Source organism: Gopherus flavomarginatus, chromosome 1, assembly GCF_025201925.1.
Source record: "Gopherus flavomarginatus isolate rGopFla2 chromosome 1, rGopFla2.mat.asm, whole genome shotgun sequence".
NCBI lineage: Eukaryota > Metazoa > Chordata > Testudines > Testudinidae > Gopherus > Gopherus flavomarginatus.
The window spans coordinates 59,157,995-59,185,551 of record NC_066617.1 but is presented as its reverse complement, the minus strand read 5'-3'; the positions used below and the strand labels follow the sequence as shown (position 1 = coordinate 59,185,551).

At 41.1% G+C, this 27,557-nt stretch overlaps 1 protein-coding gene across 3 annotated transcripts in view; it reads left to right on the top strand.

Annotated features, from left to right (window-relative positions):
* ADAMTS20 (ADAM metallopeptidase with thrombospondin type 1 motif 20) overlaps positions 1 to 27,557 on the top strand; it is a 182,089-nt gene that overhangs the window by 24,703 nt on the left and 129,829 nt on the right. For 2 of the 3 annotated variants that reach the window (XM_050936005.1, XM_050936004.1), the window contains exons 3-6: positions 3,588 to 3,753; positions 17,004 to 17,266; positions 23,135 to 23,218; positions 24,340 to 24,464. In XM_050936005.1, the coding sequence (XP_050791962.1) occupies positions 3,588 to 3,753; positions 17,004 to 17,266; positions 23,135 to 23,218; positions 24,340 to 24,464 (638 nt within the window). Of the gene's footprint in view, positions 1 to 3,587; positions 3,754 to 15,604; positions 15,678 to 17,003; positions 17,267 to 23,134; positions 23,219 to 24,339; positions 24,465 to 27,557 lie in introns of those variants that run through there. The other variant, XM_050936007.1, reaches the window with a different exon arrangement.

Genomic DNA, 27,557 nt, shown 5'->3' with positions numbered 1-27,557 from the left:
ATTTAAATAACTCGATTTTTTTTAAACAAAATAATTGATTTAAATTAAATTGAGGATTTGTAAAACTGATTTGAAAATGTGCTACTGTAACTATAAATTGAAATATATAATGACCTAAATTATAAATGCTGCTGTTTATTGGTTTGTTTTTAAACTCCACTAGGGGTAAGGTATCTTATTTGAAATTTACAAAACTGGCAGACAAAATTCTTAATATTGAAAATGAAGGCCCTGATGATACAAAAAATTTACATTAGTTGTATAACATTACCCACTCGACTTGTCTCATTGACTTTACTGGAACTACTTAAACCAAAAGTTAAGCATGTACATAAGTGTTTGCAGCATCTGGAGGTAAACTGTATTTTTATTATCAATAAAATCTGCTAGTTCAAAACAAAATAGCTTCAATATTAACAATGAAATGCTATTTTGATTTTAAATACCTTAACAAAGTTATTGTGAACTTTCTATACACAAGCCAATATTTTTAAACATGTAAGTCTAATATTAGGCTCCTCAGGGGAGCCCATATATATGCCCTGGGAATGGAATTTTCCAAATTGTTTAAGTATCTTAAGAACACTCCTCCTATTGATTTCAAAAAGCAAACTCTGATGGAGGAACATAGCCTGGTCCAAGCCTTTCAGCTTTCTCGACTTTTGGCAGTTCAATATTTGCAAGATGTTGGTTATGAATATATCACAAGCTGTTTGCTTATCAACTGAATTTTGTGTTTGAGTTTGTGTTCTCAGAGTAAGATATTAAGGAGGCATGTGACTGGGCTTATCTTTTTGGTTCAGAGAAGCATTTTTAAATGTGAAACTTCTTAGTAGAAAACATTTCTGTGTGAAATCTTAAATTCTGTTCTCAACTGGAAAACTAATTAAAGAAACAAAATATCCACTCTGGTAATTTGAAACTATAAAATGGGAAGAAAGAAAAATAGTAGCAACGTATAAAGAAAAAATCTGGTTTAAATTTAAAATGTTGATTTTTATAATAATTTTTGTCTTCCCTGCCCAGAGATAAGGTGTAGAGTGTGAAGAGAAGGGGGGCACAGAATGAATTAATGTATAGATAAAGGCTGTGCAAACTGCATAAAGTCAATCTTATCCCATTCTTAGGGTTGACCGTATTGGTAATTCAAAAAATGAAATAATATAAATCTTAACAAAAGCTTTCTCCCTTAAGTCTGAGTGACAGGACCTCCGTCTCTCTGCCCCTAGGACCTTTTGACCAGAAGGTTATATGCACTCAAGGCTGTCTCTGACACGCTGTAGAACTTCTGGTTGCCGGGAGTCTGAGATTCTGAGCCCTTCCCCCACCCCCAGGGACGCAGATAGAGTTCTCACTGTTCCCTCAAAAACCACACAGCACAAAAGTAATGAGTGTGGAAAAGCTGAACTGAGCGTATGCTGTGCCACATAGAGCTGTGTGCCCAGGCCTTTCCAAGAATTTAGATCTACCTGACACCAAGAAAATCCTACCTCTGCAGAGTGAGGCATGAGAGGAAGCAGTGGTGGGGAAATTGATGTATCAGTTATGGGGGCTGTTTTGTCTTTTGCACTTTACACAACATACATAATATGAAAGCATCAAACAGGCACAGTGGACACACTACCACCAGGATATATTTCTTCTCCCTTTGGGTAGGCATAGGACCCATAATGTTCACTGCTATCCTATAAAATGCTCTTGTACCACAGGCAAAGGATGTAGGAGAACTTTCTGTGGCCGTGCAGGTCTTTTCCTTTTGGCATAATTCACAAGACCTGCAATAATTTTTCACATCATTCTATATCCCTGGCCAATAAAAAATTTTTTTTTAATCTCTCATAGGTTCTCTGTGCCCCCAAGTGACTAGCAAAAGGACAATCATATGCTAGCAACATTGATTCCTCACAATGCTGGACAGTCTCAAACAACTGCTTGAGCGGTTTTCCAGGGCTCTTGGTCCCAAAGGACCAGTCACTTACCCTAGGTCATTTCTACTCAGATCTCAAATCAAAGGCAACTCCTGTGGCCAATTAACTAAAGATTTATTAACTAAGAAAAGAAATAAGAGTTATTTACTAGGTTAAAATAGAAAACATGCACACATGAGTTAGTCTCAGATTTAAGAAGGCAATATACACTTCTATAATAAGCTGTTCTTTAGGGCTGACCCATGCCAAGCAACATGGGGATCTCTTACTTACGTTTAGGAATCTCTGCCCATCAGAGTCCAGAGAGCATAAAGAGATGGAGTTTCTCTTTGTCAGTGATTTTTATCCCCTTCAAATCAGAATCCAAGCTGATGGGATGAGTTCATGAGTAGGTCTCATGTTCCTGGAGGGAGTTGGGAATGCAATGAACAAGGTTTCTGTCCTTGGATGCTACACAATGCCTCATTTGCCTTCAGTGGGATGTCTTGTGTGCAGGACGAGCACTTCAATTAATGCTTCTTTTCCTCTGCCATATAGGAGTTGGCTTCAGCCTCTCCCACACCTGGAAACAGACTAATTTCTTCTGCTGCAGTGGAGCTGGAGAGTCCTTCCCCTCCTCCCTTAGTAGTTTCTGGGTCTTTACCATTTCTTATTGGGATTCCAGCACAATATTTGTTTTTACTACAGGTTACAACATTAGCAGGCTTAGTCATATGCAAAATATCATTGCAGACCAGCATTTCCACGGGTATACTCTTTAGCACCTCCACTTTCAGGTCACGCTCTAAAGCTTCTGAATTCCAAATAAACCTTAGCCAAAGGCATAAGACTTTTGTGTTTCCCCACTGCCAGAAGCTCTACCTTCTGGTGTATACCTTCTTCCTAATGTGCATGTACTTTTTATAAAATAAAATAACCAACAAGTTACAGTTATAATTATAAGAAGGGTAGAAGAGGAAAGATGCTGTATAGGGTGTCTCAGTTGAAGGATCTTCAGGGGTTCTGGGACTTTTTTTTTTCTTACTTTTGAGCATGTGATAGCATTCTGTGTACCATCAATGTCACAGATTCCCCTATATGCTCAGTCACTTTCCTCTGTTTGTAGTTCTTTCATTCAGCAAAAGGACAGAAAACCATTATAAGAAAATGTATCAAAACCTTATTTTAAATAATTTTTTTAGTAGTTTAGTTTTCAAGAAAAGCGTCACTTTAATGTACTGTAAAATTGAAATGTTAAGAGAAAACGGTTATATCTGCAAAAAACAAAGGGCAACAGCTCAATACAGAAATATGACATGCTGATAAAACTCTGTAGTTAAGATTGCCCTGCTCTCCAAATCTGAGTGGACCTTGGAGCAGAAAATTCTAAACTTAAGCCCCAGTCTGGAAGTCAGTGGGACTTTGAGTGGACTCAATGGTCTGCATGTGTGGAAGTACTCGCAAGATTGGGGCCATAGAGACTGAGGATGGTGATAAAGATTTGTGTATAATACACAATTAAAAAAAACTCCAGAAATGTCAATGACAGCATAATAGAACGCAGAGTACATGTAGTTAATTTTGAGTATTTCATACAAATTTTACTGCACATATAAAATCACTGGTGTAAAATACAGTTTTCAGAGGAAAATACATTGACTGGCTCTGTCTTATTTTCAGATGGGCACCTTTAAAGCACATGATGGGGAATATTTTTTAGAACCGTTGATGAAGGCAGATGGAGATGAGCACGAAGATGATCATAACAAACCACATCTTATATACAGACATGAAGATTTAAAAAATGACATTTATCAGAAATCCCATAAACCTTGTGAAGTTTCAGGTATAGTTATACTTTAAATTCTGATATCTATGTCTGTTCACTATGGTTTTTAGTGTTTTAACAAATGGTATGTTTAAAAAATGTTTTTCCTTAGTAATATTAATGACTATCGCTGTAATTGGGAACTTAGAATGTATTTTATTTATTCGTTTCACATAGACCTAACAAACATTGGTGAAAAACAAATGTCCCACTTTAAATGTAAGATAAATTAGCTTGCAAAAATATGCATCAGTCCTTCAAAGACTTATGCACATGCTTTATTTTTCACAATGATTCTTCCATAGATTACATTTTTGCAGCATCAGGGACATATTTTCAGCTTTTATGTAGATTCACAAAATAAATGAAATTTAGTGCAAATAAATCTAAACAGTAATACATTAAATCTTCCTGTCCTATAATATACTGTATTATCTACTATTTACTATTAATGTAGGTACTAATGTCTCATTATATACATTTTTAAAATATTTTATATTCATATGACATTCATATTATATTAATACATTAACATTGAGAAACAGAAAAAGGGGTACCTGAGGAGCATAGAATTAGGATATGTCACAACATATTGGCAGTAATTTTCAAAGCTTCACAGTTTAGGAGATGATTCACTTGAATATGAAAGGGAAAAAAACCCACTACTAATAGCATAATGACAAATAGTGAACGTAGCACAGTGCTTTAAAACAGTTATATATTCATAGAATTGAAAGATTAGAAGGGACCTCGAGAGGTCTTCTAGTCCAGTTCCATGCACTCAAGGCAGGACTAAGTATTATCTAGACCATCCCTGACAGGTGTTTGTCTAACTTGCTCTTAAAAATCTCCAATGACAGAGATTCCACAATTATCCTAGGCAGTTTATTCCAGTGCTTAACCTCCCTGACAGAGAGGAAGTTTTTCATAATGTCCAACCTAGACCAACCTGGCTGCAATTTCAGCCCATTGCTTCTTGTCCTGACCTCAGAGATTAAAGACAATTTCTTTCCCTCTTCCTTGCAACAATCTTCTATGTACTTGAAAACTGCTATCATGTCCCCCCCAGTCTTCTCTTCTCCAGACTAAACAAACCCATTTTTTCAGTCTTCTGTCATAGATCATGTTTTCTAGACCTTGAATTATTTTTGTTGCTCTTCTGTGGACTTACTCTTGTTTGCTCACATATTCCCTGAAATGTGGAGCCCAGAACTGGACACAGTACTCCAGCTGAGGCCTAATCAGCATGGAGTAGAGCAGAGGAATTACTTCTTGTGTCTTGCTTACAACATTCCTGCTAATATGTCTCAGAATATTTGATTTTTTTTGCAACAGTGTTACACTGTTGACTCATATTTAGCTTGTGATCCACTATGAACCCCCTGCATTTCTGCAATATGCCTTCCTAGGCAGTCATTTCCCATTTTGTATGTGTGTCACTGATTGTTCTTTCCTAAGTGGAGTACTTTGCCTTTGTCCTTATTGAATTTCATCCTATTTGCTTCAGACCATTTCTTCAGTTTGTCCAGATCTTTTTGAATTTTAATCCTGTCCTCCAAAGCACTTGCAACCCCTCCCAGCTTGGTATCATCCACAAACTTTATAAGTGCACTTTCTATGCCATAATCTAAATCATTGATGAGGATATTAAACAGAACTGGTCCAGAACTGATCCCTGCAGGACCCCACTTGATATGCCTTTCCAGCTTGACTGTGAACCACTGATAACTACTCTGTAGGAATGCTTTTCCAACCAGTTATGCACCCACATTAAAGTAACCTCACCTAGGCTGTTTTTCCCTAGTTTGTTTATGAGAAGGTCATGTGAAACAGTATCAAAAGACTTACTAAAGTCAAGATATACCACATCTACTGCTTCCCCTTTAACCTGTCAAAGAAAGCTATTAAGTTGGTTTGACACTTTTTATTCTTGACAAATCCATGCTGACTGTTACTTATCACTAAGGCCCTACCAAAATCATGGTCCATTTCAATCAGTTTCAGAGTCATCATATTTTTAAAATAATTAATTTCATGATTTCAGCTATTTAAATCTGAAATTTCACGGTGTTGTAATTGTAGGGATCCTGATCCAAAAAGGAGTTGTGGGTGGGAGGGTGTCACAAGGTTGTTGTAGGGTGGGTTGCGGTACTGCTACCCTTACTTCTGCACTGCTGCTGCCAGCAGTGCTGCCTTCAGAGCTGGGCAGCTGGAGAGCAATCATTGCTGGCTGGGAGCCAAGTTCTGAAGGCAAAGCCACTGCCAGCAACAGCACAGAAGGGTGGCATGGTATGATATTGTCACCCTTACTTCTGCGCTGCCTTCAGTGCTGGGCACCTGGGCAACCGCCAGCACTCTCCAACCACCCAGCTCTGAAGGCAGCGCAGAAGTAAGGGTGGCAATACCGCAGCCCCCCTTACATAACTTTGCAAACTCCCTTTTGGGTCAAGACCCCCAGTTTGAAAAATGCTGGTTTCCCCTGTGGAATCTGTATATTATAGGATAAAAGCACACAAAAGACCAGATTTCACAGTCCATGACTTATTTTTCATGGCTATGAATTTAATAGGGCCCTACTTATCACTTTATCTCTTCTAGGTGTCTGCAAATAGATTGCTTAAGTATTTGCTCCATTATCTTTCTGGGTACTGAAGTTAAGCGGACTGGTCTATAATTCCCTGAGTTGTGTTTTTAGAGTCATAGGCCTGGTCTACATTATGCGTTTAAACCAAATTTAGCTGCGTTAAACCAATTTAACCCTACACCCGTCCACACAATGAGGCCCTTTATATCAATATAAAGGGCCCTTAAAACTGGTTTCTGTACTCCTCCCTGACAAGAGGAGTAGCGCCGAAATCGGTATTGCCATGTTGGATTAGGGTTAGTGTGGCCGCAAATCGACGGTATTGGCCTCCGGGCGGTATCCCACAGTGCACCACTGTGACCGCTCTGGAAAGCAATCTGAACTCAGATGCACTGGCCAGGTAGACAGGAAAAGCCCCTCGAACTTTTGAATTGCATTTCCTGTTTGCCCAGCGTGGAGCTCTGATCAGCACGGGTGGCGATGCAGTCCCAAATCCAAAAAGAGCTCCAGCATGGACCCTACGGGAGATACTGGATCTTATCTCTGTATGGGGAGACAAATCTGTTCTATCAGAGCCCCGTTACAGAAGACGAAATGCCAAAGCATTTGAAAAAAATCTCCAGGCTGTGATACAGAGTCCGTAGCACAGTGCTGTGTGACAAGCGTAACGGAAAGCCAAAGAATAAAGTGGACGCTCATGGAGGGAGAGAAGGGGGTACTGAGGACTCCAGCGATCCCACAGTCCCCGCAGTCTCCGAAAAGCATTTGCATTCTTGGCTGAGCTCCCAATGCCTGTAGGGTCAAACACATTGTCCGAGGTGGTTCAAGGTATATCTTGTCAATTTACCCCCCCACTCCACCCGTGAAAGAAAAGGGAAAAAAATCGTTTGTTGACTTTTTTCAATGTCACTATATGTCTACTGCATGCTGCTGGTAAACACAGTGCTGCAGCACTGAACAGCAGCATCTTCTCCCCTCCCTTCCCCGGTGGCAGACGGTACAGTGCAGAAGGACTGGTAGCCGTCCTCGTCATCATCCTGTGAGTGCTCCTGGCTGGCCTCAGCTGAGGTCGGCTGGGGGCCCCTGGGTAAGAATAGGAATGACTCCCGGTCATTCCTGGCAGACGATACAGAATGGCTGGTAACCGTCTTCATCATAGCAACTGGGGGCTGAGCTCCATCCGCCCCCCCCTTTCATGTCTAAAGAAAAGATTCTGTACTGCCTGGACTATCATAGCAGTGGGATGCTGGTCTACCACCACCCACCTTTTAATGTCCTGCCTGGGCTATCATAGCAGCTGGAGGCTGCCTCCCCCTCATTTTATCTCACTAACAAGTCAGTGTTTCTTATTCCTGCATTCTTTATTACTTCATCACACAAATGAGGGGGACATTTTCATGGTAGCCCAGGAGGGTTGGGGGAGGAGGGAAGCAATAGGTGGGATTGTTGCAGGGGAACCCCCTAGAATGCCATGCAGCTCATCATTTCTGCAAGATCTGACACGGAGCGACTGTACTCTCTGGTACACTGGTTCTCTAGTACACTTGCCCCATATTTTAGGCAGGACTGACTCTATTTTTAGATATAACCCCCAGCCGACCCCAGCGAAGGTCAGCGAGGAGCACCCATGACAACAGCAGACGGTACAGAACGACTGATAACCGTCATCTCATCGCCAATTTACAATGGCATGGCAGACAGTACAGAACGACTGATAACCGTCTATGCAATCTTGCAAAGGCAAATGAATGCTGCTGTGTAGCGCTGCAGTACCGCCTCTGTCAGCGGCATCCAGTACACATACAGTACAAAAGGCAAAACGGGCTCCATGGTTGCCATGGTATGGCTATTGCACTGCCAGGGAAATCCAGGGAAAAAGTTCGCGAAATGATTGTCTGTCGTTGCTTTCATGGAGGAAGGAATGAGTGACGACATTTACCCAGAATCACCCGCGACAGTGTTTTTGCACCATCATGCATTGGGAGCTCAACCCAGAATTCCAATGGGCAGGGGAGACTGTGGGGACTATGGGATAGCTACGGGATAGCTACCCACAGTGCAACGCTCCAGAAATCGACGCTAGCCTTGGTACATGGACACACACCACCTAATTAATATGTTTAGTGTGGCTGCATGCACTCGACTTTATACAATCTGTTTTACAAAACCGGTTTATGTAAAATCGGAATAATCCCATAGTGTAGACATACCCATAGTCATAGACTTTAAGGTCAGTAGGGACCATTATGATTGTCTACTCTGACCTCCTGCACAACACAGGCCGCAAAATCTCACCCACCCACTCCCGCAACAAACCCCTAACCTATGTCTGAGCCACTGAAGTCCTCAAATCATGGTTTAAAGACTTCAAGGTGCAGAGAATCCTCCAGCAAGTGACCCGTACCCAGCACTGCAGAGGAAGGCAAAAAACCCCCAGGGACTCTGCCAATCTACCTTGGAGGAAAATTCCTTCCCAACCCAAAATATGGCCATCAGCTAAACCCTGAGCATATGGGTAAGACTCACCAGCCAGACACCCAGGAAAGAATTCTCTGTAGTAACTCAGATCCCACCCCATCTAACATCCCATCACAGGCCATTGGGCATATTTACCGCTAATAAGCAAAGATCAATTAATTGCCAAAATTAGGCTATCCCATAGTAGTGTAGTGTAGTGTAAATTTTTCAGCAGTTGTGTATTTAGACCTGCATGCATCTTAATGATTTATTGAAGACTGCAGCATGATGTAATAGGAGGAAAAGACATCTGCAGCTACCCTCAAAGTTCAACATCTAGACCAACATTTAGAGTGGGCTTAGAAATAATTTATTTGAGATTCTAGATGTCCATCAACTATTGTTCCAAACAGTAGGATAGCAATTTACTATTATAAGACTACTATTTTAGAAGTATTTCTCATTGTAGCTAAGTGTTTTAAACTTATTGACATAATAGATACTTTTCTTGTGCTTTTAATATGAGCATAAAGGCTTTGTTTATATGACTTCAAAGAAAATACAAAAGTGTGCAGCTTCATAGCAGAAAACTGGAGAAAGTAGTTTATGATTTGTTTGACCTGGCATTGAGAAGCATCCTGTTTAATGAATTCTTTAGCTTTGATGAGATTGAAACTAATGTGAGCTCATTCTGAATGTACATGCATTTCATGAATGTTTCTTCAAAACTGAAAATTCATTATTACCATATTTTTCTCAGGAGGATAGTGATCAAAAGAAAGTTAGATTGTACCCTTTCCTCTTAAGGAATATATGATTAAATATTTGAAAAGATCAATTCCCTGAAAATGTTTAGTGGTGTGGTTTTAGTAGTAGCTATGTGTGTTTGGGGTTATTATGTGTAGTGGTTGGGTGATTGTGTTGATTTAAGTCTAGGGGGGTTGTGCTGGAAGGGATGTGTGGATTTGTGTGGGTGGCAGCTGGGCACATAGGTTTGACAGTTGAGCCAAGTAATCCACCATCTATGCAGTTTCCCTCATACAGTCAATGAAATTGTAAATAGATTAGCTGTGGAGGAAGGGTGGCGATTAGTTGAGTTACCTCTAATATCACAGTGATCCAGGACTCTTGGCATGGCATAGATACATGCCTTATAACTGTACACCTCACTGGTATAATTCATAAAGTCAAAATGGTTGAGAACTTAAAAATTGTGTGGTAACAGACTGCAAAACTGAGTAATGATTCAAGTTGGTTATGCTCTGAACAACAAGAGCTCTGTCATACTTGAACCTGCTTCTATCACCTCGGTCGGACTCAGAAGACATTTTAGGCTTCAGAGTGACACAGTGACATTCCTAGAATCTTGTTAGGTGGATTTTAAACTTGGAAGCAGTAAGTATAAGGTAAAAACTCTGTTTATTCATAGATTTTAAGGGCAGAAATGGACTATTATGATCATACAGTCTAATCTCATGCATTACACATGCCATAGAAATTATATTTCTGTATATGTATTTTGATTAAGGTTACTTCAAAAATATGGTGATATCCATTGATAGGTATTGTCTGTCAGGTAGTTTGTACATTATTTTAAAATCAGTGAAATATCAATCCTCAGATTATTCTTTGTACCAAAAAAAAGCAAGCGTTTCAGTCAAAATCATGTAAATATTACACTGATAGTTATAATTTTTGAGTGCTGATCTGAAATTGTCTTTTATATTTCTATTCAATGTCTGCTCTTGCACTAGGTTTGTATAAGGCCCCATTCTTGGTTAGTTTTAGGTACTACTTAATAAACAAAATTAATAAAAGCACTTTTAAAAAAAAAACTACACATTATCCTTTATCCAAATCATGGTCATTGTCATTTCACTGGTCTGTCAGATTTTGCAGTTTTTCTAATCAATTTCGCTTTTAACCAAACAGTTGCTTTTTGAATAGGAACTTCTAGACTACCCTTAGCGTGAAAACATGTTTCTATTTATATTTGTATTGCTATATGCCATTTTATGATGCTGCAACACTTCGTAAGCCTGGTAGACTTGAAACTGCAGAAACAGGCAGGAGTTAGTTATCTATAGTTCTGTTAACAAAACTGCATAACAATGAAGAACTATTCCAATATTATCAAAAAGAATCCATCTACAATCATGTGAAATAAATCATTCAATTTGGTCAGATTTGTACAACATCTTGTTAAAGAAAATTCTCAAAAAGAAAACTCATTTCATTCTCTGCCCTTTCCATCATATCCACAAAATGAAAGATTCTGGGAAACTAGCTTTGTAAAGGTAATTGTGAGAGTGCACTGGGAATCAACAGCTGAGCCAGCACTCTAGTCACTTAAACACCAATTAAGTCCCCCCAGGATGGACCTGATGGGGGCCTAATTAGTGGGTTAGAATGGGCTGGGGGAGGATTAACGAGTAAATTGGCCCATTAACACAGAAGGACTAAGAAGGCACAGGAAGGAAGTGCAGGGGAGAGAGAGGGAGGCTAGCAGGGTCGGAACCAGGGACATTCTATGGATTGAGAACTCTTCCTTTGCCTCAGCAGAGAAAAGAGGCCAAACTGTTAATAATTTATGGTGTATGGATCAGTAACGTGATGGAAAGAGCCAATGTAAATAAACTGAAGTGGGCTGTTCAGTGGCTGAAGTTCTCTGACTGTGTAGACAGAGCAGACTAGTTCCCTGTCACATTAATTGTTTCACCTAAATCAGAGATTCTACAGGGCCTTGTCTGCACACAAACTTGGACAAGTATAACTAAAAGTGAGTTTTGCAACTATTTATTTAGTTAAATTGGTATAAATTTGTGCATGACCAAATTATCTAAAAGGGTACTTCTGAACTGATTTAGTAAGCTGGGTGCAAGTTTGTGAACAGATATTCTTAGGTTGGTTTAAAAGTAGCTTAAACTGCCAGAAATTTGTGTAGAGAGAAAGGGCTAAGTCTCCTTTTGTTAATTCAATATTGTCACAGTTCAGGGTAACTGTTCCTATATTCCTCCTCGATGGTCCACCAAGGGCACCCACTGAGGCTTCTGGCTCACCAGCTGCTATCTCTCTTGGATGGAGACATGTCTCTCTCCCCCTCCTGACTGGGTTTTTTTTTTTCCGAGGCTGTACTACTCCCTGCCTGCAGTGTGAATTCTCCAGCAGGTCAGACTACTTAAGCAGGCATGTTTTGCTTTTCTCCTCAGAGGCTATAAACAGAGTAATTGCCCACAATTTTAAGTTACTATGCAGTTTTTTTCTAAGTAAGAGCATTTATTCTTAAGGTAAAAGTATTACAGAGAAAATGTATTAAAAACCATAAAAGAACCCCCCTTTCCATAAGGGTTTTGGTTGGTGTCAGTCCTTCCAACGTCATGTAAGGATTGGAGCTCTACCATTGAACAGAAGATTCTGTTTGCTGGATCAGAAAAAAATCCCTGGGTCAGTTTAAACTCAGGCTATTTATCCAAAAGTTCTTTCTTTGACTGTTGGCCTCTTGAGAATCCAATCTGAACTAGTACAGGCAAGCCTCCTCAGGAGATAGACTCATAGACTCCAGGACTGGAAAGGACCTCGAGAGGTCATCGAGTCCAGTCCCCTGCCCTCTTGGTAGGACCAAATATTGTCTAGACCATCCCTAATAGCCATTTATCTAACCTACTCTTAAATATCTCCAGAGATGGAGATTCCACAACTTCCCTAGGCAAAGATGGTACCGCTCTGTAGATGTTACAGTCTGAGTGAATTTGCCTAATCATCCCCTACTCTTCTTAGCTCCTGGAGGACACTGGTTACCTTCTCCCACGGAATTACATTCAATTCCTGGCCCCAATTATACATAAACTTAATACAATAAGAACTCCAAAAGATATTGCAAGAAATAGCCATATCTGTCACAAATATATCCACTATTTTTATTGAATTGTAACTCAGTAGCATTGTATGACATAGCACTATTGAACAATTCCTTGAAATGCCCCCCCATGAAAGCTATGAGAACTTTGAAATCATAAAGAACAATATTGTTAGTGAATGGATATGAACTAGCATGAGCATAAATGAGATCAAAATCTGATCCCCTTGTTTTCATTAATTTTTTTTCATGAACATTTATAAATGCACAGCTGTGAATAAATATCCCACATCATAACTATGTGTCTCCAGTTTAAAATAAAGTTTTTTTCATAAGAATGGCCATCCTGGGTCAGAGCAAAGGTCCATCGAGCCCAGTATCCTGTCTACTTACAGTGACTCAATTCCAGGTGTCCCAGAGGGAGTGAACCTAACACGTAATGATCAAGTGATCTCTCTCCTGCCAGCATTCATACTCCAAAACTTAAAATTGCCCTAGATTTTCAAAGATTAAAAATATAGGCATGGTAAGCCTCTCAAGATATGTCTACACTGCAACAAAACCCTCATGGCAATAAGTCTCAGAGCCCAGGTCAACTGCCTCGGGCTCATGGGGCCTGTGCTATAGGGCTAAAAATAGTAGTGTAGACATTCCTGCTGGGCTGGCACCCAGGTTCTGAAACCTGGTGAGGGTCTTAGAGCCCAGGCTTCAGCCTAAGCAGAAATGTCTATGCTGCTATTTATAGCCTGTCATTTGACCCGGTCCTGAGACTCACTATTGCTTTTTGCAGTGTAGACATACCCTCACAGATCAGATCCATTGACATGTTAAACTGATAATTGTAAGTTTTCTGAAAGCTGCCAGATTCCAATTTTAATAGGTCTTTGTTGATATTGTTCATTGTATCCCAGTCCCCATCCTCTTGTAAGCTCTTCCTGGTTCTGAAGGCAGGACAACATATGGCAACACATGGTGGAGATACAGTGACCTCCTGAAGGCCTTTATATTGCTGAACATTGTCCAGTGACTGGTATGCCAATTCAATTACATACTATTTACATACTCTCCACCAGCATAATTCTCTCAGAAATGATACCTTTGTTATCACAATCCAGTGAATTATGATACTAAAATCCAGTTAAGCCCCCTTACATGTAGCCATGTGGCTATACATGGGAAATCGTGTGGTCATTTTTCTTTTAACTGTGGGCATAAATTATAGTTCAGTGCTTTTAAAAATATTAGGAGTAATATTATGCATTTGGAGCCATATTCTGTCACCCTTATTCTCACTGAGTACTTACACCGTACATATTTGCACTTGATATCAAAGGTACTCCTCATGGAATATGGTGCTACTCACTGTGAGTAAGAGTAGGAAAATGTGACCCTTTATGACTGTATCTTCACCGAATAATTAGCATTTCAGTTTAAGTATCAGATAACAAATCAGCTCTACTGAAAACCTTTGCTGTATTTGCTGTACTTGTTCAGACAGAGTTGTGCTAAAAAATAAAGGATCAGATTCATTTACTCCTGAAAAGTAGCAGAACCATTTACAAGTAGATTCACAGTTTTTGTATTCCGTAGAAGATGCATTTAGAAAATTGCTGTTGGGTGCCTCTCCTCATTTACATTGATTTTATATCAGTATACATCCATTGACTTCAATCGAGTTAATCCATTGTTAGCCTCTGACAGGCAAATCAGACTTTGGATATTTATTATGGTTGGCTTGTTTTAGACATCCAGTATGGGAGTCACAAGGGGAACCTAGGAGTCTTGCTGCCACTTTAGCACCTAAGTCTGACATTTAGGCCCTACTGACATTTACAAAACCCCTGTTCAGGTGCCTCCTAATTATGCAGGGGACTGAAGCCCCTAGGTACTCAAGTTTCTACTGCTGAGCATGTGCAAAGCCACCTCAATCCTGACAGCGCACAGCAGCTCAGTGCCTCACTCACTGATCATTCTGAGTAGGATTCATAACATAGGTGTTTCCCACCCATGTTGCATTTGGGGCCTGATCTGGTAGATGTTCTCAAAGTACATCTAACTCAGCAATTAGGGCACTCACTCAAGCTGTGGAAGACCAAGTTCAATTCCTTCCTCTGCCTAATGTGAGATGAGAAGTGGGGGATGCAAGTTCACAATCCCAGGAGAATGCCCTAACTACCAGGCTATGGGGATATTCTGCAGCAGGGCTTCCTGTCTCTTCTGTTGGAACTGTTCCACTGTGTATAAATAATTAAATATGGATTGGGCTAGAGCAGGAGCAAGAATGACACCAGCTAGATTTAGGTGCTGAAGTCCCTTTGGAGGCAAGGCTTAGGCCAAGTTCCTCTCTTCAGTATTTCCTACTGGCTAGCTTACACGGCTCCATAGTCAGTGTGCTGGCTTTTGCGAATCACATTCTCTGGGGCCTAACTCTTCCCATTTATTATATAAGGAGTTGGGTGTCTTAGGGTATGTGTGAACTTCAAGCTGGGGGTGTAATCCCAAGTTTGAGGAGATATACCTGCTCCTAGCACTGATCCAGCTACTGTGCTAAAAATAGTGGGTAGCCCTGGCGGCACAAGTGATGGAAGGGCTAGGTGCCCTGCACACATACCCGTCAGAGACTCTGGGGACATAGTCAGGGTGGCATGCCCCTCTTAGAGCTTGTGTTGCTAAGGCTGTGTCTGTCAGAGCTAGCACGGGTATGTCTCCTCAAATTGGGACTAGGGGCTTTTGGTGCACAAAGAATTCAGGCCCTTAATTAATTAAATACAAAAAATTATGTTTACATGATAGTAAGGACATAAAAGTGTAAATAAAACAAAATCTCTGTAATGACCTGAGTTAAGTCTTCAGTGTCAGCCTTGTTTATACACTTCCTGGCTTTTGTTGGTTTGTGTCACAATTTTACTATTTAAATGTAATTTTTTGTATTTAATGTCCCTGTTTTATTTTAAAGAAAAACAATCCCATCCCTTTCATGGAAGATTATAAAACATACGTTATTTACCTGAAGAGACCAGAACTGGTACCTTTCCAGTCTTTCAGGTAAACACAAACTTAAGCAACATTATTGCTAATGTATTATACATTTTTATTTATCTAAAGTTGTATTATTTATTTGATTTTACAGAACAGTTTCTTCTGAGTTGTTTGAATATTTGGTAAACATTGATTGTAAATGTTTTAAATGTGTATGTTATTTGCTCACCAGATGATAAATTCCCTTTTTGGTCATGAAAATACACTGCTCATTTTGACATTTAATAAAGCTTATGACTTATATATAAAAAGCAGCACTTGTGCATGCATAAAACTTTTCTATGCTTAACGTATCAATTACGGTAGGGGTAACTTTTTGGTTTGTGCTATAGTATATTATGGGCTAAAGAACATTGGAGGGTGGGGGGGATTGTGGCTGTGGCTAGCTATGTGCTACAGTGGCACTACAGTTTCATCACCCTTTGGAAGTATAGATCATGAGTTCCTCCTCCCTGTGCTAGCTTAGTTTAGTTGGCTGAGGGGGGCAGTGGCCCCAACTTCACTGTCTTTCCTACTTCCCTTGATGAGACTAGTGGCATTAGCTTGGAGCAGGCCTTGTGGTCAAGGAGCACAAACAGGGAAGGCTTCACAACCTGGCCCTTGATTATGCTTTCCTTTGTCCTCTCTTTCTTCCTCCTCTGTGTGTCAAATTCTTGCTTCTTTGACTTCTTCACATACATTTAATGCAATTAATCTGTGTCCTTGCAGAACCCCTTTGAACATGTGCAGCCAGAGTCTGGGCAGAGACAGCAATTAGGTAGCAGTTCTAAGATCTTTCTTTTATATCTATGTTTGTTTTAAGCCTTGATGGTGAGTGTAGCCTATTACAATGAGTTGTTGTCTTGTCTACAACTGCATAGTATCAGATTTTCCCCCTTAAACTGAGGTTCATGCAGGCGGACATCACACTGCTCTTGTCCTTCCAGCTTGTCAGTTTGAATTTTAAAATGATTTGCATTCTAAAAGGTATATAACATGTCTCTTTCCCTTGTTTGGGACAAGGACAATGTTTTTGCTCTGTGTTTGTACAGCACCTAGCACAATAGAGTCCTGGTCCACATTGACTAGGGCTCTTAGGCACTAGAGTAGTATCAGTATCATTTCTTACAATGATACCAAATATTGGACAGCTGTATAATAGTGTACTGTAAATATCCCGTTTGCTATTCCTGTTTCAGGCTTCCCTATCTAATGTTTTATGCTTAAATTGGTTCATTTTGGAAGCAGATTGTAAATATTACAGCGTTCTCACTTTATTTTGTGCAATCTTTCTACTTACTCTCGTTAAGTTTAGAAACTGCATGCTAGAGTAACTGTTTTTTTATCTTATAGAAAAAGAGATGAAGAAAATCACTTTACCATTTCCAGACTATGGCAATTTAAATGAAGACCTAAATATCTTACAAAAGGCCACAGTTTTAGAGTATGCTTTTAAAAATCTATCAATAGAGGTTGATAGAAGCAATCCACATTCCCGGAAAAAACGTTTTCTTTCCTATCCAAGATATGTAGAGGTGATGGTTACAGCTGATACCAAAATGGTTCGCCACCATGGACGGAGCTTGCAGCACTATATATTAACACTTATGTCAATAGTAAGTAAACCTAAGTGATGTTGCCAATAGTAAGTGAATTTATTACTGTTCTGGTATTTTCCCTGTAAAATTATATACCCTTTAAATTTACTGGAGATCTGCATCCAGTCAGACAGAATTCTGTATTGAAATAAGGACCTTCTGTAAACATAGAAGATTGGGGCCAGAACCTTAGCTGGTAGCCCTGTTGACTTCTGTGCAGTAAGGTGCTACTTACCATAAGTGAACATGGTAGAATCTAGCCCTTGATTTGATAAAACATTAAAAGAATTAGTAATACATAATAATTCACTGTAATATTAAAGTAAAATAATAAATTTACACAGCAGTGCAATTTTTGTAGCGGTTGTAAGAACATGTAGCTTTTGTAACACTGTGTAGCTGTTGTGAAATAAAATGCCCAGGTTATTTTATATTTGTGCTACAAGCATTTTAAAAATAATAATCAGATTCTCAGCTGGGTTCAGCTAATGGAGCTACTTCGATTGTAAGCTGTTTGGGTCAGGGACTGTGATTTTCGCTCTGTGTTTGTACAGCGCCTAGCACAATAGGGTCCTGGTTCATGTTGACTAAGGTTCCGAGGCACTATGGTAATAAACAACAGTAATAATAATAATTAATAATAGTAGTACATAATTAACACCAGCTGAGGTTCTGGAGGGAAGAGAAGACCCAAATGCTAGAGCGGCTTAGAGATAGTGTCTCTGTATGTGCTCGTCATCACAAAAGGGATGATGAGGAGGTGAAGACCAGAACCAAGCCTCCCTCCTCCTCTCCTGCATACTGACCCTCTGGTTAGCTGCAGACAGAAACACATGCTGCTACTTTTGAAGGAATGGTGCAGTGGTTGCACACCCTAGAATTGAGATCAGAGACATTGAATTCCTCCTACAGCCTACTCTAGTATGTCCCTTAATGAAAGAATTTGGTCCGTAGCATACTCAACCCATTTGCACTGAAGGAAAACCAACTGATGCTGAGCATTCAGATTGGACAAAAAGAGATCTGTGAGTGACATCATTAATATAAAGGTAACTTTATATTGACTTGGGGCAAATATAGGTTGAGATCAGAGGTATGTTCCAGAAACATAACAGAGTGTCAGATAAGGCTTAAATAAAAATAGGCAAATGTTCAAAATTAAATACTGTACACCAGATCCTCAGCTGGTGTAAACTGGCGAAGCTCCATTCCCAAGAAGGAAGCGAGTAAGACCACAGCTTTCTTCAGTCAGTGTCCCTCTGCATAGTATGTTGTCAGCCTCCAAGCTGCCAAGACAGAGAGGTTCCACTGACAATGACCCTCCACCTCTTCTTCTTTTGTTGCTGCATAGTCTGCATCCTCTACTGGGAAGCAGGTTTTACACTGGTGTCAAGAGCCTGACAACCTCTCATGATTCACTTCCTTTCACCCCCCTTCATCAACTAACTCTTACCTTTTGGAAGCCTAGACTCAGATGACATTGGTCCACTGGGTCCTGGAAATTTTCAACAAAGGCTGTTTTATCCAGCTCATTTAAGGAAAGAAGGGATTCAGTTCTGTCCATACCTAGATGACTAGTTCATCTGAGGAAGATCATCCCAAATAACATTAAGCTACTCATCACTCTGAGCCTCAAAGTCAATAGAGAAAAATCCACACTTTCTCTGCATCAAAACATAGAGTTCATAGGAGCTGTGTTAGATTCCAGGTCAGTGAGAGCCTGTCTTCCTTAAGATAGATCCTCCTCAACAAACTTTGAACTCAACCAAAGACGTCAGTGAGAATATGCCTTAGGCTCATGGAAATATGAGCTCATGCATCTATGTGATACAGTTTGCCAGGCTTCACCTATGCACCAGACAAGGGTGGTTGAAATCAATGTATCTACACAGCAGTCATCACATGGACGTGATGGACACAGTCCAACACCACAGCCACACTATATGTCAACAGACAGGGAGGAAGCAGGTCATCTCCACTCTGTCAGAAAGCCATTTGGCTCTAGATTTGTTCATTCATTACTGGATCATGCCACTGGCCTTGCATCTTCCATGTGTACAGGACTCACTAGCAGATCACCACAACAGACAATTCAGACAATCATGAATAGTTGCTCAAGGACCCAGTGCTGACTAGCATCCTTTGCAAATGAAGATAGCCATCAATGGAATTATTTCTCACAGACCAGAACAATTATGCCAAGTTTTCTGATCTAGATGCGGCTCCAGTTCAGGCTCCTTGCAGTTGTCTTTTTCATCACCTGGATATTGGGACTGAGGTCTGGTGATACCGAGAATCTGAGTCAAGAGGCAGAGATGATGATCATCCTGGTCCTGGTCTGGGCCCCAGACAGTTCTGGTATTCAGATCTGGTGAACCTCTCAGTGCAGCCTCTGATCTCTTTACCTCCTCTACCTGATACAATCTCACAGAACAATGGTGAGATCCTACATGTAGACCCAGCATTGTTACATCTGACAGCTTGGCTGCTGACTGGATGATATCCACCAAAAGAAGCTGTTCAGCTGAAGTTCAGAACATTCTGTTCCAAAGCGGGAAATCCTCAACTAGATTGATTTATAAAGCTAAGTGAGAGAGGTTTCTATCTGGACATCTCGGTACCAGCTGTCTCCCTTGACAACACCTATTTCATTGATATTGGGCTATTGACTAGTTCTGCAACAATTTGGGCTTTCTAATAGTTCCATAAGGGAACTAGCAGCAATAGTTGCACATTACCCTCTTATCCAGGAGCACACTGTATTTTCTCCAGTAAGGGCCTCAGTTATATTTTTTCTGCAGTTCAGTAGCTCCCTCCCTCTATGGTATGAACAGGATTGATGGGTCTCCCCTTTGAACCCTTAATAACATCTTCCCTTTACTACCTATCAGTGAAGACTGCCTTTTTAGCAGCCATCACATCAGCTCAAAGGTGAGGAGGGCAGAGATTCATCCTCATATGATGGATTCCCCTTATATAGTATTTCAGAAGGCTAGAGTTACTCTCAGGCCTCACTTCAAGTTCCTGCCAAAAGTAGTTTGAGTTCTATAGGAACCAGTTTATTCATCTCCCAATTTTTTTCCCAAGCCTCACCCAATCCCAGTGGAAGCTAAACTTCATACACTTTACATGGTAAAGGCATTATCATACTACCTTACCAAGACAAAATTATTTAGAAACACATCTAGACTGGCCCAGATCCTCAGAGGTATCTAGATTTTTAACTTCCATTGATTTCAGTGGAAGTGAGGAGCCTAAATACCTTTGACGATCTGGGTCTTTGTGGCCTTTGCTGATAGGGTCAAGTATCAGGCATTATCTTCACAGAAATCTATCAGAATGGGTGTCCAACTACATATGGACGTGTTATGAGCTGCCCAAGTTGAATCCACTTGTACACATTAGACCTCATTCCACCAGAGGTCAGGCAACCTGTGTATTTGAAGAATGCCTCTGTTCCTGAGATTTGTAAGCCAGATACATGAAGCTTTGTCCTCACATTTAAGAGACTAATCTTTTGGTCAAAGCTTCCAAGTAGGATACCCATTTTGGTAGGGCTGCACTGCAATCATTGTTTAGGAAGGACTCTTAGTACCCATCTCCAGTAATCAGACAGCTACTTGTTAGTTGCCAAGAGTTGAATCCATGTGGAAAATCACTTAAAGAAAAAAGAATGGTTACTTAAGTACCTTAGAATAAATGTCATTCTTTAAGATGTTTTGTCCACATGGATGCGACAACCTTCCCTCCTTTCCTGCTACTATATATTCCTTCCCACATCAGGGTTGGGTATTGGTGAAAGAACTGAGAAATGGTTGGGCCTGCCTCCCCTTTATACTGGGGTGGTGTGGGGAGGTAGGATGTGAGGGTATCTAGGGCACAGGTGCAGCTCCGATAGACACTTCTGGCCAAAAGAATCCAATCTAATGCACATGGGATGTACATACACAAAGAGTGGCATTCATGTAGACAACACATCTTGAAGAGGCACAGTGTAGGGACAGGGGCATTGGCGATCAGGCCTAGAGGTCAAAGACAGGGTCAGAAGCCAGCAACCAAAGCCAGAGTCAGAGCAAGAGACAGGATAAGGATCATGCCAAGGGTTGGGGCCAGATTGGGGCGGTCAGGATTCATGCTGAGGGTCAGGACTGGAGTCAGATAGCCATGCCCAGGGTCAAGTCAGAATCAGTAACCAGGAAACAGTGCCAGAGGTGAAGCCAAAATCAGAATCAGTAGCAGTATCGAGGATCAAACTGGAGTGAGGTAACAATGCCAGGGTCAAACCAGAGTCAGGCTTTGGGTCCTGTACGTCAGCTGATTAGGAGTTCATTCAGTTGCTTAGACAACTTCCTGTGTCTCCTTCTGGCTCAGGTAGTGTGGCCCAATCAGTAGGGCCGGATGTCTGCTCCAGTCAGGAGCTTCATAGGCAGAGCGTCTGGTGGGCCAGAGTTCTGCTAGCACCTATCCCTAACGGTTCTGGAGAGCTGTCTGGTGGTAGTTGTGGTCTAGGCACTGCTTGGAGACTTCTAGGTCTGCAGTTGAGACCTGCGATCCCTCTCACACAGTTACTTTTCTACATGAAGGGAAAGCTTTCAGTGTGGCTTCACCCTGGTCCATGGGTTTAGCCAGTAAGCGCTGTGGTCTAGCTACCTGATTTATGTGCAGAAATGCCTGTTTGCTTATGTATATGTAGGTTTTGCATGTGCAAAAAAAAATCTCCTGCAAAATATTTGGTGCAATTTTGAGGCATGTTGTGAAACTAGTCTCTTAAAGTTTGGTTTTGCTCCCACTAAAGTCAGTGGCAAAGCTTCCATTAACTTCAATGGCGTGTCTAAAAAAATCTTTCCCAAACTTCCTCCTCTGGCCTTCAAATAACCCCCCAGCCTCATCAAGCTCATCATCCAAAGCCAGCTCCCCAGAGACCAGGACACACCAACTCAAAGCAGCACCAGACTCTGCCAGAGCAACAGATGCAAAACTTGCGGACATATCTCCACTGCTATGATGATCAGTACCCCCACAATACACCTTTCAAGATTTATGGGTCCTTCACATGCTTGTCACAACATGTGATGTACCTTATCCAGTGCATCAAATGCCCCAACAACAACTATGTGAGTGAAATGGAACAATCACTACACTCTCGAATGAACTCACACAGAAAAGTGATAAGACAAACATCACCTGCGGTCGAACACTTTTCACAAAGTGATCCCTCCATATCTGATCTTGCAATACTTGTCCTTGGGAAAACCTGCACAACACCTTCAAAAGGCAAACTTGGGAATTTTAATTCATAACTCTGCTAGACACCAAAAGCCATGAATTTAATAGACACTGGTTTTCTGGTTCATTACAATTTGTAACACACCACACTGCCTGGTGTCCTAAATTGCCCATTTCAGACCCTCATAATAATCTAGTGCCCAATTTCCCACTTCATTTCAAGTGACCGCCTCCAACGTTTTAGCCCTTCTGTTTAACAGTCTGTTCCAACTTAAATTTAGCTCAAACACTATTCTTCCTTCCCCAGACCTAAAGAAGAGCTCTGTGTAGGTTGAAGGCTTGTAATTTCCACCTACAGAAGTAAGTCCAGTACCTATCTTGTCTCTGTCATATCTGTGGAGAGTCCATTTGACCTTAGTCTTATTCAGGGTTAATTATTGAGTTATAGTAAACAAGTATATTCAGTTATAGTGCACAAACGACAGATTGCCAAAGGTGTAACTGAGTATGATTTGTCCATCTTCTGGTAACCAATGTGGTATTTGAATCTTATAACCGAATATAAATTTTTAACTAAATAATTGAGTATGAAAATAGTAAGAGATCTCAAGCTTTCCATATGGTTTTAGCAATCTAATCCTATGAATTTTCTCTCTCTAGGTTGCAGCAATCTACAAAGACTCAAGCATTGGAAATCTCATAAATATAATGATTGTAAAACTAATTGTAATTCACAATGAACAGGTAAGAAAAATATACTTATTAATAGGATATTTTTCACAGATTAGGCACAGAATATTTGTTTGAAGGCTAATTTTTTAGAATAAAATAATTTCAACAAAAACAGTTTGTTTTTTAAATGTTAAGGTCAGTTACACTTACTTTTACTATGACCATCACTTTGTTGATATAAAAACAAACAAACCTCCAAACAAAAAACCTCCACTAGAACTAAACAAAACAGAAAAAGAATGTAGGTGTCAGGATTAACTCTAGCCCCAAGTGGAATTAGTTTACACACACAGAGAGCTTTACTACAGAGTCTTTTATTTTTATTATAGAACTCCTCCTATTCCTTCTTTTAGGAATTCTCATTGACTTAAATGGGCTTTAAGTCAGACCCTCAGAAGGGCTTATAGGGTAGCTACCTGCAGGATAAGTGTGGCTTCATTAATACCATATTGACAGGGGAATGAGGGAGTTCCCTAAGGAGTCGTGCGACAGGTGGCAGTATGGAGGCCCTAGTTGCTGATGGATCCCCTGAGATCTTTTGTTTTGCAGGGTGCATGGGAGATAGTATCCCCTCCCCTCATACAATCTGCTGAAAATGCCACAAAGTGAATCTTACAAATGGTTCCTCCTTCCTGAGTTGTCGTCTGCGGTCTGTCAGTAGGGCAGCAGTGCACGAGAAGGAGGAAATGGTATTTACCATAAGACCCATGTGGTTTTATCATCCAAACTTGAGTGAAATTAAAAAAAAAAAGACAAATTAGATGTTATAAATTGTATCAGTCCAAGATAGTGTGCATAACACAGATCTGAATTTTTAAAAATATGTTTTTATGTTGATTTATTTTGTCATAAATATTTTTCTAACAATGATACTGTAATCAGTATATGACACAGGGTTATACTTACTGATTTAAAAGACTGGTTATATTACTTTCTGTCTGATTACTGGCCACATTACGGCTCTGATCCTCAAATTAATCTGTGTGTGTGGACTCCTGCATAGAGCCCTATTGACTCCCCACCTCCTGTTCACCCACACAGATCAGCTTGCAGAATTGGATCCCACATGACTGAATTATTGCAACTGAATGAGTTTTACAGTCTTTGTTGTGTCTTGGCAATTTCCTGTACAGGAAGGACCAGCCATCAGTTTTAATGCAGCTACCACTCTTCGTAATTTTTGTTTATGGCAACAAACACAGAATATTCTGGATGATGCTCACCCTTCTCATCATGATACTGCTGTTCTCATCACAAGGTACAGCCTCTGAAATAGTCACATTTATTGAACTAGGTCAGACGAGTAACTGTTTGTTTCTGACATTATTTTTAACTGTTGCACTGAAATATTTCAAAGTTAAAGTAAATGAAGAAATCAATAGTGGAATAAAATTACGTGTTTTGTACTCCTAGGATGCATCTACACTTGAGTTGAAGGTATATTTTCCAGCTCAGGTAGATGTATGCACGCTAGTTTGAGGTGAGCTAGTATGCTAAAAATAGAAGTGTATCCGTGGTGACCCAGGTGGTAGGATTGGCTAGCTGCCCAAGTACAGTCTTGCCAGAGACTTTCAGTACTTACTCCAATGTCTAGCCCGTCCCGCTGCCTGCACCTCTGTGGCTATGCTTCGATTTTTAGCGTGGTAGCTCAATCAGAATTAGCATGCATATATCTACCTGAACTGGAAACTATACCTTCAGCTAAAGTGTAGTTGTATCCTGTGAGAAACAATGCATGAAAAATTACAATGACAATGTTGTGTTGCTAACAGGCCAGCTGATACAGTTCCCATTAAAGTCACTGGGAGCAGGATCAACCCTGAAATTGTGATGTGGTGAAATGAAGGTTCTACCCATTGTACTAATAAAGTTCAGTCAGTGCTAGGGTGCTGTACCAAAGCAATAACATTAATGGAATCCATTGCACTGATGTAATGATGGTCTACTTTTGGAGACTAGTGTACAAAATTAATAAATACTTTACAGGAGGGAAAGAATTAGATTTAATACATATTCCTCCTGTCTCCACTTCTCTGGTCTTTCTGGTGTTCAAGCATAAAAGATATACCCTCCCTAATTGTTGTCTCTCTTTCAGTTGCTCTGATATATTGTTGTATATCCACTGGACAAAAAATAATCTGCATTTAGATCTTGTTCTGAATTTTATTTTCTTATTTCAGCAGAGTTGTTGGTTCCTCTGCTTAGGGCAGTTTCGAATTTCCGGAACAATACTGTACAATTTTCAGCAGCATTTCTGTGCTTGCTCTGCATTGTGACCCTCCAGGGAAATAGCATAAGTTGAGATCCACAAAAAGGGACTTAGGGATTGTAATGCTGAGTGTCATGACACCTAACTTTTATCCCCCTATAAAACCACAGGAACAACCCTGTGATCCATAGAACTGGAGTTAGGCCCCTAGCCTTCTATACAACGAATGGGGATGGATAGGCACCTTACAATGTGATCCACAAAGCCAGCACACTAGGTGGAGAACTGCCTAAGCTAGCCAATGGAAGACCCAAGAAGAAGGAAATGTATTAAGACTCAGCCTGCCCATTTTATGGAGTTCAGTGTCTCAATTTGGGCTGCAGCGAGGTGCCTCGCTCTGCTAGCAATCCACAAAATGGGGGAAGACAGGCATTAGGGTTGCAAACTTTCTAATCCCACAAAACTGAACACCTTAGCCCTGCCCTTTCCCTGAGGCCCTGCCCCCCGCTGACTACATTCCCGTTCCTTTGGTGGCTTGCTTTCTCCCACCCTCACTCACTCACTTTGACTGGGCTGGGGCAAGGTGTTGGGGTGTGGGAGGGGATGAGGGCTCTAACTGGGGGCACTGGTTCTGGGATGGGGCCATAAATGAGGGGTTCAGGGTGTGGGAGTGTGTGTGGGCTCTTGAGTGGGGATGAGGGGTTCAGGGTGTGGGAGGGGGCTCTGGGCTGTGGCAGAGGGTTGGGGTGCAGGAGGGGGTCAGGGCTCTGGGCTGGGGTGCAGGTTCTGGGGTGGGGCTGGGGACGAGGAGTTTGGAGTGCAGGAGGAGGCTCCGGGTTTGTGAGGGTCTCAGAGCTGGGGCTTGGGGTTGGGGCAAACTTACCTCTGGTGGCTCCCAGTCAGTGGTGCAGCGGGTGGGGCTAAGGCAGGCTTCCTGCCTGTCCTGGCACCGTGGACCGCGCTGCACCCCGGAAGCAGCCAACCGGTCTGGCTCCTAGGCAGAGGCACAGCAGGCGGCTCTGCATGCTGCTCTCGCCCGCTGGCACCATTCCCGCAGCTCCCATTGGCCGCGGTTCCTGGTGAAAACTGGACAGCTAGTCACCCTAATAAGCGCTCTTCTGCCTAGTTTGTATGTGGAGCCCAGTCCAGTAGGTATACTCAGAGGCTGCCTAATTCCACACAAACAACTGGGAGAAAACTCTGATAACTTTTATCCGAGTGGTTAGTGCAGTCACCCAGAATGTGGGAAACCACTAGCTCAATTCCTCCCTCTGCCTGATGAGGAGAAGAGATTTGAACAGGAGTCTCTTATTTCTCAGGTGAATGGCCTAATCACTAGGCCACAGAATATTCTGGTGTGGGTTTCCCTCAATCTGTCCTACTGAAGTTCCACTTTAATTAAATAATTGAATAATTAAATGCTATTTGGGGGCAAAGACAGAGTGGGGATGACTTTTTAGCCCATTGGTTAAGACACTGACTTGAGAGGTAGAAGATTCTGTTCAACTCCTTCCCTGTCAACTGGGTCGGGAGGACTTGAACTAGTGGTTTCCCAAATCCAGGTGAGTTCTTTAACCACTGGGCTAAAGATTATAAGGCAGATCCATCTTCTGTCCTCCCCTCCACCCATCCCCTGAGTTGTTTTGTGTGCAGTTAGGTGGCCTCTGAGCATGCCTGCTGGACTGGGTCCACATGAAAACTTAGGTAGGTGACCACCTGTCTTTCCTCAGCTCGTGGATTGCTCTGGCACTTAGGCAGGAAGTGGGTGGCCAGAGGCCTAGAGTGAGGCTGCAGTGTGCAAGCTCAAAGACAGGAATGTAGGCACCTAGGGAACTTTTACTACTAAAACTTAGGCACTGACTGAGTTAGATGCCTATGGAGTTAGGTGGCAGCCAAACAATGGGAGTTTTGGGGGTTGCAGCAGCACCTAAAAACAGGACTTGCTACTAAGTATCTGGGCATCTGGGACGTAGCATTTAGGCTCTTTGTTCCATGCAAGTTTGAGAGACAGTGATAATATGGGCTAAGTCTGTTAAGTTTAAATTAACTTGTTCACAAGAATTTAAAACTGCTCTATACATTTAAATATTAAAAATTATGCATCAAATCCACATCTGGTTTAAATCATTGAAGGTTCTGGTC